Source organism: Cavia porcellus, unplaced genomic scaffold (assembly GCF_034190915.1).
Source record: "Cavia porcellus strain 051 isolate PalLab524CR breed Dunkin Hartley unplaced genomic scaffold, mCavPor4.1 scaffold_22, whole genome shotgun sequence".
Classification (NCBI taxonomy): domain Eukaryota; kingdom Metazoa; phylum Chordata; class Mammalia; order Rodentia; family Caviidae; genus Cavia; species Cavia porcellus.
The window spans coordinates 55341110-55356113 of NW_026947505.1; the positions used below are offsets into that span (position 1 = coordinate 55341110).

Sequence of the window (15004 nt, forward strand, 5' to 3'; positions counted from 1 at the left end):
TTTCTTTGCTCTAATTGTTTTGCTTTATTCAATATTCTGTTTTGATTGGTTTTATAGTGTTTTTTTGTTTGATTTTGCTATACCTGATGGAATGGACAACTATTGTGAAGATAACAAGATATACTACGGTAGCTATTATTGTTTTCCCATTGTCCTGCTCTGAAGTTCTATATCAATTTTGCTGCATTGTCTTGGTTGGCTTTGTTCTGTTGGACTTTACTATCTTTAAAATACAAAAAAAAAAAAAAAAAAAAAAAAAAAAGAAATTGACTAAGGTTAAAAAAAATTGGCTAAGGTTAGCCAGGTGTTGTGGCACATGCCTATAATCCCAGTACTTGGGAGGCTGAGACAAAAGGATCTCCACCAGTTTGAAGCTAGTCTGAACTACACAGTAAATCTAAATCTAGCCTAAACTATAAAGCAAGACCCTGTCTCCAAAAAACAAAAAACCCACAAACAAAAAACTGTCTGAAGGCTTTTGGGGGGACAATTATATAGTAAGAACACATTTATAAAATAGCAAACTTACAGGTATTTCACGAGAGCAATTAGAGGTCTCTGACCAAGCTTCTGCTGAATTCAATTGACCTTTACAGTGTCTAAAGCCCAGCTGCAAACCTCTAGTAAACAGTGATTCAGAGTAATTTATACCTTAAGGCACCCTGGGCTAGTCAAGGACAGCATTAACTATGCTCCTCCTATAAGGGCCTCCTCCTGTTGTTCTTGGAATGTTTCCATATTATGATAAACAATTCCTTTATTTCAACAAATCTGTTGAAATAAAGACTTGTGTGCCTGTCAATATATGACTCAATACATTCAACCAAATTATGTGATGTTTTATCACTTGCTTTGTACTTCTCTCTTCTAAATGCTACATAAACTAAACTCTGTAAACTCAGGGCTATTGGCTTTGGGAATAGGCCACAACAGTCTTTGTGTGAAGATTTAACAGTCCATAGGCATAAATATTAACCTGCTGCCTTTTTATCTCTTTGGTGCAGTCTTTCTTTCTGGTTGTCTGGGAAATTTTCTTTTTCTTTTTTGGTATTGGACATTGAACTCACAACCTCGCCCTTACTAGGCAAGTGCATGAGCCACTGAGCTACATCCTCGGCCCTTGGAAACTTTCCTGCAACAGTTAGATGACAAAACCACCCATAAAGAAAGAAGAACTAATAATCTGGCTGCTATCTGCTCACTGTTTGAGATAATTGTCAAGGAATCTACACACCATCTGAATACATGCTTACATCTTACAGCATTTTGTAGTTGCTATAGCTTTAGGTAGTATACGTTTTAAAAAAAGCTTTAAAATATAGTATAAAAATATATGCCCTGGTAGATGCAAAGACATACTTTGTTAAGAAATTTATCCTGGGGGCAGGGATATAGCTCAAGTGCAAGGTCCTGAGTTCAAATCCTGGTTCCAAAAAACAAACAACTCTCAAAAGTTCTGTTCTTGTTGAGTTCAGCATGGTGGCATAATCCTGCAATGCTAGCACTCAGGAGGCTGAGGCAGGAGGGTTCTTGCAAGTTAAGAGACCAGCCTGGGCTACAAAGGGAGCCTAAGGCCAGCCTGAACTGCACTGTGAAACCCTGAATCAAAAAAAAAAAAAAATTTTTTTTTTATCCTGGATCTCAGCCACCAGGTCTTTATTTGTTTAGTAACAAACCCAACTGTTTTGTGAACAGACTTCTTGATCCTATGTCCAACTAACTGGACATTCTACAATTGGTTTATCCAGTTCCCAGGTGACCTTACATTTCCTAGCAGAGCACAAGTTCACCAGCGTATGAACTGTACACAAAGCAGAAATCCCCAATGAAATGCTGTAATTTCAAAACAGAGAACTGTAAAGTACAATCTTTGGATTTCAGAAAGATGTGACACTGGTTTTGTATATGGCAAAGAAAAACAAACCAGTACTGCTGATGTCAACATTGCACCATGATAGAAAAACTGACAGGGAAACAGTGAAAAAACGGAAGCCTGATACAATTTTACAACAAAGTGATACCAGAGTAATGTTGATTGGGTGTTATACTGCAACTATGATATCTCTCAAAACACAAAGTGTTGGCCAGTGGTTGTGTTTAACTCAATCCTAAACATGTGTAGCATAGTTCTACACTTTACAAAGAAGATCACAAATGCAAAATACTATGGAGAATTTTTCTTCTTTTAAATTTTATTTTAAAGGGGATAAAATTAAACACAACAAAACAACAAAATAGGACATAAAAACAGGAATGTAAGAGATAAAAATTTCAAAGCTAGATGACCTGAGATCTTCACTGTGTATCATATTGTGTCTTGTTTTCTTCCAAATAGTTGTCCATGTCTTTGCATACAGAGAATTCATACAAAACAACATAGTATAAAACTCATCTGAACTGAATGAGGAAGGCATTTTAGGTCTTCAAAACCAACAATAGGGAAGTCACTAGTGGCTATCATAAAGTCTGCCATTCTCCTCAAAATAGCTATCCACATCTTTATGTATACTGAAGCTCAACAAAACAAAACAGGCAAGGGGGAGGGGTTGCTTGGTTTCCTGGCGCTCCAGGTCCCAGCATGGCTCAGGTCCCAATAAATGCTGGTGGCTCCTGTCCTGGGCCACTGGAGCCTGCCACACTCACAGCTGCTTACCATGGAGGGAAGGGGTTGCTTGGTTTCCTGGTGCTCCAAGTCCCAGCTTGGCACAGGTCCTAGTAAACCCGGGTGGCTCCTGTCCTGGGCCTTCAGAGCCTGCCACGCTCACAACCGCTCACCAGTGGGGAGGGGTTGCTTCAAGCTGTTTCTTTCTAATGAATTGACCATTTCACTGCCCAAGTTCTGAAATGGCCAACAGACCATAGAAAGACATCTCTTTAGGCTCCTGCTTGAAACCAACAGCATCAGAAGCTGCTGGCCTTGATTCAGGGCCAGTGGAGAAATTTTCTTAAGAGGATTGGAACTGCAATTCATGAGATCGTTTACAACAGAGGAAGAACAAGATGTTTCTGGCCTAGGGATTATGCAAAAAACAAAGAAACAACACCAAAAACAAAACAAAAATGTGGAGCACATTGGTGAGCTAACAGATGAACAGGTAGGTGCATGTTTATAATGCCTGCATGTTCCATGCACAGTTCTCACTTACACTGATTATGTTTTGTTTTCCTGTCCTTTATTGCAGGGCACAGCTGACGTGTTTTGGTTTTTCTGTATTTGTAGTAGGTCTTTGTGATGTTGACCTACCCATTCATTGGTCAAGAATTTCTATGGTAGACTTTTGTTTATATTAACATTGTAATTCACACGGATATTTATTTTTGGCATTATTTTAGGCTTTGTAAGCAAGTAAATATCTGATGTGAAAATGTTGATGACTATTCTAAGCATGTATTTCATATTTGATATTTTATTTTTCCTAAGTGCATGTTTGCACAGTACCAAGCTCTTGACAAAAGAGGAAAACAAGAGAGGTGACAACAATGGCTTGCCACCTGGGAAAGGAAAGCAAGACACATGTGCTGCCTACGTAAGCAAAATATGTATATGGAACATGCTACTGTCATGTGAAGACTGCCTAAGGTATGACAATGAAGCAAAAATTATTTTTGTTGCAGAGCTGTACTGGTATGTTCATTGTAGTTCATATAGGAATTTGTTATGTTTTAGACTTTGTATACCCAAAAAGTCAATGCTGAAAATTTTGATACTTTATAAATACTCACTAAATATTAAAAATTCAATATTCATTAATGTAATACAACTCACAAAATTAAAATAATTCATCAACAGAAATAGTCTGAAAAATAAACATGGGGAGAACCACCAGTGTCTTCTGAGATCTGTGCCATGTTGGAACTTAGGGTGCTTAAGAAACAACCAGCTCGCCTCCCTGGTAAGCAGCTGTGGTGTGGCAGGCTGTGGCCCCGTCAGGAGGAGAACCATCAGAGTCTCCTGAGATCAGCACCATTTGGAACTTAGGGTGCTGGGAAACCAAGCAAGCACCTCCCCTCCCTGGTTAGTGGCTGTAGTGTGGCAGGCTGCAGCCCCTCCAGAGGGAGAACCACCAGTGACTCCCAAGATCCACGCCATGTTGGAACTTAAGGTGCTGAGAAGCTGTCTTAGTTACTTTTTACTTGTCGCCGAGACAAAATACCTGAAGCCCCAAGCTGGGAAAGCAAAGGTTTATTTCTTACAGTTTTTGGAGGTTTCAGTCCATACTCAGTTGGCTCCATGACGGAGGCCGCAGTTCATGGCAGCTGCAAACAGCAAGGCTGAAACTGGCAAAAGAGCAAGACACACCCTCCTCCTGCCATTACATTACATCCTGGCTCCACCCCTACGTGGGTATAACACTGACACCATCAACCCAAGCACTAGACAATGAACCAATCACAAATGCACATTGCAAACTCAGGAAGCCTGGGGACCACTGACATAAAACCATGACAGAATCCAAGCAACCAGCTCACCTCCCTGATAAGAGCTGTGATGTGGCAGGCTGCAGCTACCCCAGGGGAAGAACCATCAGCATCTCCTGAGAACCACGCCAGGTTGGAACTTAGGGTGCTCAGAAACCAAGCAAGCAGCTCGCCTTCCTGGTAAGAGGCTGTGGTGTGGCAGGCTGCGGCCCTTCCAGGGGGAGAACCACCTGTGTCTCCTGAGATCCACACCATGTTAGAACTTACGGTGCTGGGAAACCAAGCAACCACCCTGCCTCCCTGCTAAGCAATAATAAGCCTATTGGTACACAGGCTGAGAGTCAAATATCCCACTTCCCCTGCCCTCTGTTAGCAGATGGCAACCAGAGATCTGAGCATCTCTTAGGAGGTTGGCCATATGCAATATAGCAAATAAGGGGGATTTCCTTTTACCATCTCTTTGAAGGCAAATATTTTTACTACTGTTTTGCTTTATTCTGATTAATGATACTGCTCTCTATTCAACATTCTGTTTTGATAAGTTCTATAATGTTCTGTATTTCATTTTATTTTGCTATACGTGATTGAAAGAACAACTATTATGAAGATAATGAGATATACTGTGATACCTATTACTATTATCCCTGTAACCTGCTGTGAAGTTCTGTACCAATTTCACTACACGGTCTCAATTGGCTTTGTTTTGTCTTGTTCTGTTGTACTTTACTACCTTCAAAATAATAATAAAAAAATTAAGAATAAACATGGGTATCATACACCAATCACAATGCTCTTTTAACACAAAATTGATGTTGTCTTGGGGACTAACAAACTTGAAGTTTGGCCAGAAAAGAAGTACTGTTAAAACAATTAAAAAAAAAAAAAAAACAATTACAAAGGAAAGAGAAGAGATCAATGCTATTAAAAAGACGGCAAGGAATTAAAAAGACTGGAATAGGAAAAATACCTCAAGGAGATCTGAGAAATAGCAAGACCTCACTCATTGCAGGACCAAGAGTACAAAATTATGAACTTTTCATTTGAGATAAGCTCCTGGGTGCCTCCCCCAGAACGGTCACCTAGGGAATTGATTTCATTTCACACTACTCAGCCTTGTTGGTACTGAGGGTCCCACAGAGCTTTGGTCCAAAGGAACAGCAGAGCTATTCCTTGCGCTAGTGACAGGCTTTTGTGTCATTCCTATGATGCTGGTTTTACATATGTGGAGAATTCAAGAGTTGGAAGTTCTATCCAAATTTCAAAGAAGGACCTGCAAGACTAGGCATGCATAACAATGATGGAATCAGTGCTAGGAAACTTTGAGGGTGATTGTTGCAAATGCCAGAAACATGGCTGCTGAGGAAAGTCAAAGGTAGTGAGCAAAACTAGCCCAAGAGAGGCTGTGTGGGCTACAATCAGCACAGCCATAAGAGTCGAGCTGCTCAAGCCCTCTGGAACTGATGTCTCACAACCACATACCCCAGATGCCACACATGAAGCCACAAGACTTGATGTTTACCCTCGCTTTGATTGATTTCTATCCCTGTATTCCATTTTGTCATGGAAATGTTTACCCTGTATGACTGTATCATAGAAATGTATATAACTTGCTTCCTGATCTTTACAGGGGTTCATAGTTAAGTTTGCCTTAAGTCTTAGATGAGACTTTGAACTTTCAGCAATGCTGGGAATGTTGAGATTGTGGGGAAGGAATTCATGTTGTATGCTACAGTTATATCATGTTAGGAACAATACAACCCTGTACCGTTTTTTAAAGATTAAGTATAGTTTAAGAGGATATGTCTGAGTGTCAAATTGCCATGAGTTGGAATTGTGATAGTTAATCTTGTAATTTTTTTCATCTTTTGCATTTTTTTTTTTTTCAAAAAAGCTTGAGACAGGGTCTTGCTAAATTTTCCAGGTTGGAGCTGGGGTGTGGTGGTGCACACCTGTACCCAGCACTTGGGAGGCAGAGACCTAAGGATCATTACAAGTTGGAGACCAGTTTGGGTTACAAAGTGAGCTCAAGGCTAGCCTCAACTGTTTAGAGAAACTGTCTCAAAAAAGACAAGAAACAAAACAAAGCAAAACAAAAACATTGTCTAGGTCAAACTTGTGTGATCTCCTGCCTTACCCTTTTTGTCCCTCCCTCACTCCTTTTTTTTAGTATCTTGAGAGACAAATTCTTGCTATATAGTCCAGAGGTCAGTCTTCAACTCATCATGCAGCCCACGCTGGCATGGAAGTTATTATTACTATGTTCAGGTTTAAAAAGGGAGAAAATTCTGGGCCACATGGCCAAGGCACAGCACTGTATGCCTTAGTGAACTTGGTGCAGAAAATGTGACCAAGTGGCACAGAGATCACTAAGCACTAATCATAAGACCCACTGTGTATAAATTCAGAGAAACACAAATAGGCAATAGAAAATACTATAGGAAGTACGAATCAGCAATTTTGCACAGTAGGTTTTGAGAGATGTATGCTGCTGTCTGAAGCTGGGACAAAGTTGAAAACATAAGACAAGTTCACAAAATGTAAAAGCTGCTAGTGAACTCTAAGAGAAGTAACTAAAAGTAACGAAGTTCCTCCATTAAACTTCAAAACAGCCACCTAGGGAATTCTCTTTAAGATGATGATTCAAATAACCCTCCAAAACTAGATGTGCTAGAGTGAAGAAGCACTCTAGAAATAAGATTTGGCTGGCCCTGGTAAAGCAGGCCTGTAATCCCAGCACTTTGGGAGACTGAGGCAGGAGGCACAAATCTGAGCACAGCCTGGGAAACTTGGTGACTTCGCAAGTTTCTCTCAGTATTTAAAAAGGACTTAGGATGTAGCTCAATGCAAATTTAATTCCCATCCCTCCCCTCAGCCCCCTAAAGCAGCCCTTATCAATACCCAGAACTTGCTCTTGACATTGGTACTGGAAGAAAATACTCAACTTTCTAATGACTGCATTTAAAACAGTATGAATCTTTTTCAAAATACCCTGTGATTTTTAGATAAGGTATTGTACCTTACTTTTCTTGTTGCTCAGAAAAAATACCTGACACCCAAAGTAAAAAGACAAAAGCTTTACTTCAGCTCAGTTTATAGGGATTTCAGTCTAAAGTTGGCTGGCTCCAAGGCAGGGCAGCATGGGAGAGGGACATCACAAAGAAAGAGACCTCGGCAGGGCAGACAACACAGCAGCAGGGAGCCTTCCTTTCTCTTTTATCCTATCCAGGCTACAAGTTTATTGGATGGTGCCACCCACAGAGAGTGCTGCCTTCCCGTTATGACACCTGGAACTATGCTAAACCATTTAGTTATCACATTCCATGAATCTCAGTATCACACGGCCTAAATCTGGCCACCTTGAGAAAGCCTTATCTATGAGTACACAAGGCTTTGCGAGGATATCCAGATAAAAGCCACTAACACTCTCTTATTCAAAATTCATGAAATTATTCATGGATAAGCCAGGCACAGTGGCACATACCTGGAAGCCCAGCACTCAGGGAGTGAGGCTGGAGGATTACAAGTTTGAGCACATTTGGGGGAATTTAGTTACTCAGCACACTACCTGAAAATAAAAAAGGACAGGGGGTATAGCTCAGTGTGAAGACCCTGGGTTCAATCCCCAGTACTGCCAAAAAAAAAAAAGGTATAAGATACCACACCCAGAGTGGGACAACACTATTACATTAAATGTTATATAATATTCTAATTTACATCTATTTCTGAATTTGGAGAAAAGTTACTAATCTTTCCACTGGAAATACTTTTGGAATTAACATTTTGTTACATAGTTTCAGGTAAAAATTATCATCTATAATCTTAATTTTGCAATATACTGCAATTGTTAATTTTTATTACTTATTCTGTAGTACTGGAGTTGAACTCAGAGCCTTCAGACTTAGCTACTTTCCCTATCCCTTTCTTACTTGAGACAGGGCCTTGCAAAATTGCAGAAATTGGGCTCAGCCTGTGATCTTGCCTCAACTTCCCAGAGCGCTGGGATCACAAAATGTGCCCCATCAGGTAACTGTTGCTGCTACACAATGAAGCAAACACTTTGTAGCAAGATATGAAACAGAAACACTGAAAATTCCCCATTCAAGAAAAAACGAGGACCAGGGATTTAGCTCAGTCATGAGTTCATCCCCATTTTCACACACACACAAAAAGGAAATTCTAACACACGGTACAACATGAACCTTGAAGATATGCTAACTGAAACCAGACACAAAAGGATAGATGTAGCACTTAATTTACATGGGGCTTACTAGAGTATTTGTAAATATATAAAATATAATAGTGGTTGGCAAGAGTGAACAACTAGCTACTATTTAAGGCTTATGGTCCCCATTTGGAAAAATAAAAAAGGTCTGAACATGGATGGTACTGATGACCCCAAAATGAGAATTTTGTACTTTATGCTACTAAAAGTATCTAAAAATGATTAAATACAATATAACTTTTTCAAACTGTAAATGGCATTTGTAATAATTGCAAAGTGAAATAAAAATGTCTGTCAGGGTAGATGTGGCAGCACACGTACGTAATGCCAGCACTCGGGAGGCTGAAGCAGGAGGATCACTGTGCTACATAATCCAGTCTGGGTTACACAGTGAATTCGAAGCTAGCATGACCTACCTAGCAATATATCATCTCCCCTGCCCTGCAAAAAGTCTGACAGTAGAATTGTGGTCTATTCATTCAACTGAAACATATACATCAATGAGAATGATATGAGGATGTTTGCTACACTAAACACATTGCTGAACAAAAAGTTCAAGTAAGAATATATAAAATGTTGTGACTCCACTTGCAAGTCTAAAAATAAGTAAAACAAATGTGTGGTAACAGAAGTCAGCCAGTATTAAGGGAGAAGAAAGAATTCTAGGGTTTTTTTTCTTTTCACGATCACATGCTTGCAAGGCAGGCGCTCATGCCGCTAAGCTAAAGCCCCAGCGCCTTCAATGTGTAATTTTAATGGTCAATCGTTTTTTTTTTTTGATAGTTATTTAAACTTCACATCTGAAACACTTTAAATTGATATAAAACTCTAAGTCTAGTACTTTTAAAAATGTACTGTTTCTACAATTCTGGGTAGGAAGTTTTCAGATCTCTCTTTTTTTTATGTTCTTTAGTTTGTGTTTAGATATGCATACATTTTTTTCTCTTACTCTGAACTGTGTCCCTGTATCTCTAAACTTTTTTTAGGCTCTCTTACTAGCTTAGAGTAGGCACATCTATGTCTGTCCTCCATCTCACTTAACTCTTTCATATTTCCCTACTTTTTGGGGGTTGTGCTGGAGGATCAAACCCAGGGGCCTCATACATGCTAAGCAAGTAATCTACCACTGGGCTATATCCCTATATTGATTCTTTTTATTCCATTTCACTACATTCTTTGTTTTATGTTTCATTAGTTCTTCTGTTACATTGGTAAATCTTTTGTTTTGGGATTTGAGACAGGTTCTCACTATGCAGTTCAGGCTGGCCTTGAACTTGCAGCAATTCTCTTACCGCAGCCTCCTGAGTGCTGAGATTATACACATGTGGCAGCATACTGTCAATGACCAGCCCTATATCCTGTGCTGGACGTTCCAAGAGAGGAAAATGGATCAATCCGATAGTGAAGAACATCGGCAGTTAACTGCTCTACTTCATTATCTACCAAGCAATCCTTTAGGTCAGGGCTCCCTCTTTGGATATTCTGGGAGAAATGGCAATGAGAAAAGGCACATACTCAAGTCTAGACTATACTGTAAAATATGAGTCCTATAAAGTAATGTCTAAGTTAATCAATCCTTATTCCACCCCTCAAATTTTTCATCCTTTTGTTCTACCGTAATTTTATCTGCAGAGACCTGCAGCACAGGTATGGTTCTGATGCTACCAGTGTAAGAAAGCAGGCAACGGCAAAAGATTTTCTCTAATGAGCTTTCTCATAGCCACTTAGCCAGTTATATTCCATCACCACAAGTGTTTCCATGGAACACATTAAAGTATCTTCCATAGCCGTGTGTGGTGGCGCATGCCTGTCATCTCAGCACTAGGCAGGATTTGCTGTGAGTTTGAGGCCAGCATGGGCTACAAAATGAGGTAAGCCAGACTTGCATAGTCAAAGCCTGGCTTAAACAAACAAACAAAAAACAAACAAAAAACGAACATCTCCTGTGTTCCCAGGGAGTTTTATCTCATTTTAATTATCAATAAACACACTAAAAGAAACATTTTAATCAAATGTAACAGAATTCAACATGGTTTTTATTATACATTACCATTATCGAAAGCAAACTATACAAAGTTTTATATAGATTATAAAAAAAACCTTGTAAATCCATTTGTGTGTATACACAGACACACAGTATTTTACATTATTATAATTATACATATTTACAAGTATGCTATTTAAATTATTTTACAACTTACCAAAATGAGGCAATTATAAAAACATAAAAATGAATGAAAACTTGAACTAAATACTTATTTAAAATGCTACAAAACTGTTTTTTAAAAATCTAGAGAAAGTTATTTCTTTGAAATATCAAAACTAAGGTTTCAATACTATGCCATTGTTGCTTTCATTTTGGTAATAATTTTTAATGTTTAAAAATAAATATTTTGACCAATAACAGGTAAGCAAATCAGACTGGTGACTGGAATAAACTGAATATATTGATTTGCGATTTAAAAATAACAAATGTAGGTTGGTTATCATCTAACAATCAAAAATTTAATAAAACCTCCCTCTAGTTCCCCATTTAAAACATGAGGAATTTGAAGCTTCTCTGTAGTATGAAATATCAATTAAAACTCCAAGGAATTCAGCCACTTATCTGTAATGTAAGAAAATGCTAAAGTTATGATTCTATTTTTCTGGTATAACCATTTTTATAAGTGACACCTTTTTATGTTTTTTTGAGACAGGATCTTACTATGTCATTCAGACTGGCCTTGAACTAAGTAGCCTAGCATGCCCTTGAACTCATGGTGATCCTCTTGTTTCAGCCTCCCAAGTGTTGGAATTATAGGCACGAGCCACCAAACCCAGCTGCTTAACTGTTACTTTTTGTATGAGTTTGACTTAGATATTACTAGTTTTAAAAAATCTAGCTTTTACAGAATCTTATAACCATTGTTATACTCCAATTTTGCTAAGAATTTAATGAAACCATAATACTTAGGGGAAAATAAAATCAGTTAAGAGACAGTGAGGAGTGAAATAAATCTCTACATGTACTCTCATTACAATCCCACACCTTAAATATCAAATTAGTTGAAACATTTTAAACTTTTCAAAGATTTTAGATATATAATGGAATTTGAAATTTTAGCATCATTTTCAGAGTCAAGTTGATTCTTTTATGAAATTACATTCTCTTCACAAGAGAACAGAAATCATATTTTTAGGTAATGGTAAAGTAAACAAATTGAGGTTAGTTTTTTAAAGGCAGCAAAATCGTTTTTTTTTTTTTTTTTTTTTTTTTTGTCTTTTTCTTTGGTACCGGGGATCGAACTCACAACTGCCTGCTTGCAAGGCAGGCACTTACGCCGCTGAGTTAAATCACCAGCCCCCAAAGGCAGCAAAATCTTAATGCAAATATAACCTAAAAACTAACCAACCCACTTATGTCTAGTGCTGTATTCTTTTAAAGTTCTTTAGGCTTGCACTAAGCTTATTTTCCAAATTTTCCATTATTTAACAGAAATACTGTGATACAAATTCACAGTAAACTAGCAAACATCTTTTGAAGATCTCATCAGCAAACCAGTTGCTTTAATATTATCTAGACAGTAATTCACATGGAGGTAGAAACAAAGATTAATCTGTGTCCAAACAGCTTCTGTTTGGGGTAGGAATACAACTCAGAGGCACAGTGCCTGCCTGGCAAGTGCAAGGTCCTAAGTTCAATTCATGGTATCACCCCCCAAAAATACAAAAACAAAAACCCTCAAATAGCTTCTATTTGGGTTTAACATGACCTTGACTTGAAATCAGATGTTTAGCATTCAAATAATTTTGACTACAAACCCATGAAAAATACACCAAATGTTCATATCATTATATTTTTTTTCCTTACAAATCCAAAACCATCATTTCATTGAGGTCTGACATAAAACACTTGCTGATAAATTTAAATACTATTGCTTTAATAAAACTATGCAAGAATGGCTTAAAGAAACTGAGGAAGCATGTCTGTGAATAGTATCAATAACTTAATATTGTAATGCTGTCATCTATTTAGATGACAATGGACTTCATACATGTCATATATTTTTTAAACACACCTGATAAAAATGTGAGAAATATTAAATTATAATGACCACAGACTTCACTGGTTATAAAACACATTGCTACTCACGAATATTTTTCTTTTATTCTTATCTGTAAAATATTTATTAGTAATCAAATGGATATCCTTCACCTTGGACTTATCAGCGATCAGAAAGCTGAAGAGAGACGCCATGCTGGTCTGCAGCAGGCTTCATGAATATGGCCCTACACATGCTGGAACCTGAGGTGCCTACAAGCGTCCCAACCTGTGACTGAAACAGGAGCTCTACCGGAGGCTGCACCCTTACCCTCTGCCCACATCTGCAACGATTAATGGGCCACCAGCTGCAAAATGATGTATGATGTGTCAAGCATTTACTATACTAGTCTTCTGTAGTGTGACCATTAGCTACCTGGATTTTGACTTTTCAAAGAGCTTCTTTAGCTGCTGAAATCTTTCTGAAACCTGAAAAATTAAAAATTATTGTAAATATCTCAATTTTTAAAAAAATCTTTCATGCTTTCAAAAAAACATCTGCAAAGTTATGCTCAAAAATGACATTAAATAATTAGTGAAATGAAGTATCTTCATATAAAAGATCATCACTTGCTTAAACTTTTTAAAAAAATTAAAAAAAAAATTTTTGATATTATTATTTTTTTGGTACCAGAAATCAGACTCAGGACCCTTGCACTTGCCAGGCAGGTGCTGTGCTGATGAGCTATATCCCTGGCCTTTATATTAAATTTTATTAAACAAGCAAACATCACTACCAAAGTGCCCAAGATCAAGTAAGTAGACGGTAAGAAACACTTCTTTCACAACCACCAACTTTAATAGTCCTACACCTAACAATCTTTTTAAAGTAGGCTAATAAATGTTTTGATATGTTAAAAAATAAATCTAATTATGTCTAGCAACAACTAACAGAGATGTAAAAATTGGGTTTGTTACCTGATTTGGATTTTTATTTAACTTGACAGCTAACTGTGTGAACGTTTTCAGTGACGGCCTTCTTTTCTGACATTCTAGTAAAATTTCCCGGTCATCATTTCTAAGAAGGGAAAAATTATAGTCAGCTTTTATACACTGCAGAAGAAAGGTAATAAATTTCACTGCCTTAATATCCACCAATAGGAATGACAGTCTTGTTAAAACCTATAGAAAAGAGAAAACAATGTCTGTATACTGAAATATGGACAATGGTTATCTCTGAGACGCAAGATTATATATGATTTCATTCTTTGAGGTTATATTTACTAACTTTCTAGAATAAATGTACCAATTTATTTTTCTAATAACAAAATTAAGTTTTGTTTTTAATTGTTTTTAACAGGTTCCTCCCAGATTGAACCTCTGGTGGTACATGTGTAAATATTCCAGGGGGCAATTTGTACCACTGGTAGTACAAATGGATTTACTCACTTTTTTTTTTTTTTTTTTTTGGTCGTTTTGAGACAGAGTCTTGTTATGGAGCTGGCCTTGAACTCACTTTGTAGCCTAGGATGGCCTTGAACTTAAGAGTGATCTTCCTGCCTCAGCCTCTTAACTGCTAGGATTACAAGCATGTGCCATTACGTTTGGCTAGATCTAATAATTTTTATCTGTCATTTTACTTATTAGTAAAATGAAAAGTAACAAAAAGCCACCTGTCATACATATGCCACCAGTGGTTCAAGCTGCCCAGCAGAGAGACATATGAATTATAGCTGTTGTGAATGTGTTAATATATATGCTACTTAAAACATGAGGGTCCTAAAAAAACAAAACAAAACAAAAAAAACAAACAAAAAACATTAGGGTCCTTTTGGGAATTGTGGCATATGCCTATAATCTCAGCACTCTAGGAGGCTGAGGCAGGTGGATCAAAATTTAAGGTAAGCCTTGGCAATTTAGCTAGACCTTGTCTCAAAACAAAAAATAAAATACAAACCTGAAGATGCAAAGGCCCTGAGGTTAATCCTCACTACCACAAAAACTAAACACACACAATCCATGTGTTCTGAAAGGCTAAGGGAGGAGAATTACAAGTTTGAGCATAACCTGTCTACTTAATGAATTTTATTTTATTTTATATTTGTAGAAAATCTTTAATTTAAAAACAACAACAAAAAAAGGGTACAAATAATACAGAATTACAGAAAAATGAACAGTAAGAAATCACTAGTTGATAAGTTACATATTGTCATCTTAGAAACAGTTGTTCAGGTTACAAAATTAAAGCATACAAAGTGACATTCAAATAGTGACACTGCCTAAGATACTGAGAGGCATTATGGTAACCATTGTTGATCACCTTGTATTCTGTTTTTACA

General features: G+C 37.5%; 1 protein-coding gene and 1 non-coding gene across 9 annotated transcripts in view; both read right to left on the bottom strand.

The window, feature by feature from the left end:
- Positions 1-2796: 2796 nt before the first annotated feature.
- LOC111756057 (small nucleolar RNA SNORA2/SNORA34 family) lies at positions 2797-2932 on the bottom strand. Its single transcript, XR_002790559.1, has one exon. It is a non-coding gene; the product is annotated as a small nucleolar RNA SNORA2/SNORA34 family (small nucleolar RNA).
- A 7650-nt stretch (positions 2933-10582) lies between these two features.
- The window catches only part of Casp8ap2 (caspase 8 associated protein 2), a 34725-nt gene continuing 30303 nt past the window's right edge, over positions 10583-15004 (bottom strand). For 5 of the 8 annotated variants that reach the window (XM_063233242.1, XM_063233237.1, XM_063233236.1 and 2 more), the window contains 2 exons: positions 13644-13743; positions 10583-13154 (listed from right to left, as the gene is read on the bottom strand). In XM_063233242.1, coding sequence (XP_063089312.1) covers positions 13098-13154; positions 13644-13743 — 157 coding nt within the window. In that variant the 3' untranslated portion in view covers positions 10583-13097. Of the gene's footprint in view, positions 13155-13643; positions 13848-15004 lie in introns of those variants that run through there. The other 3 variants (XM_063233238.1, XM_063233240.1, XM_063233241.1) reach the window with 3 other exon arrangements.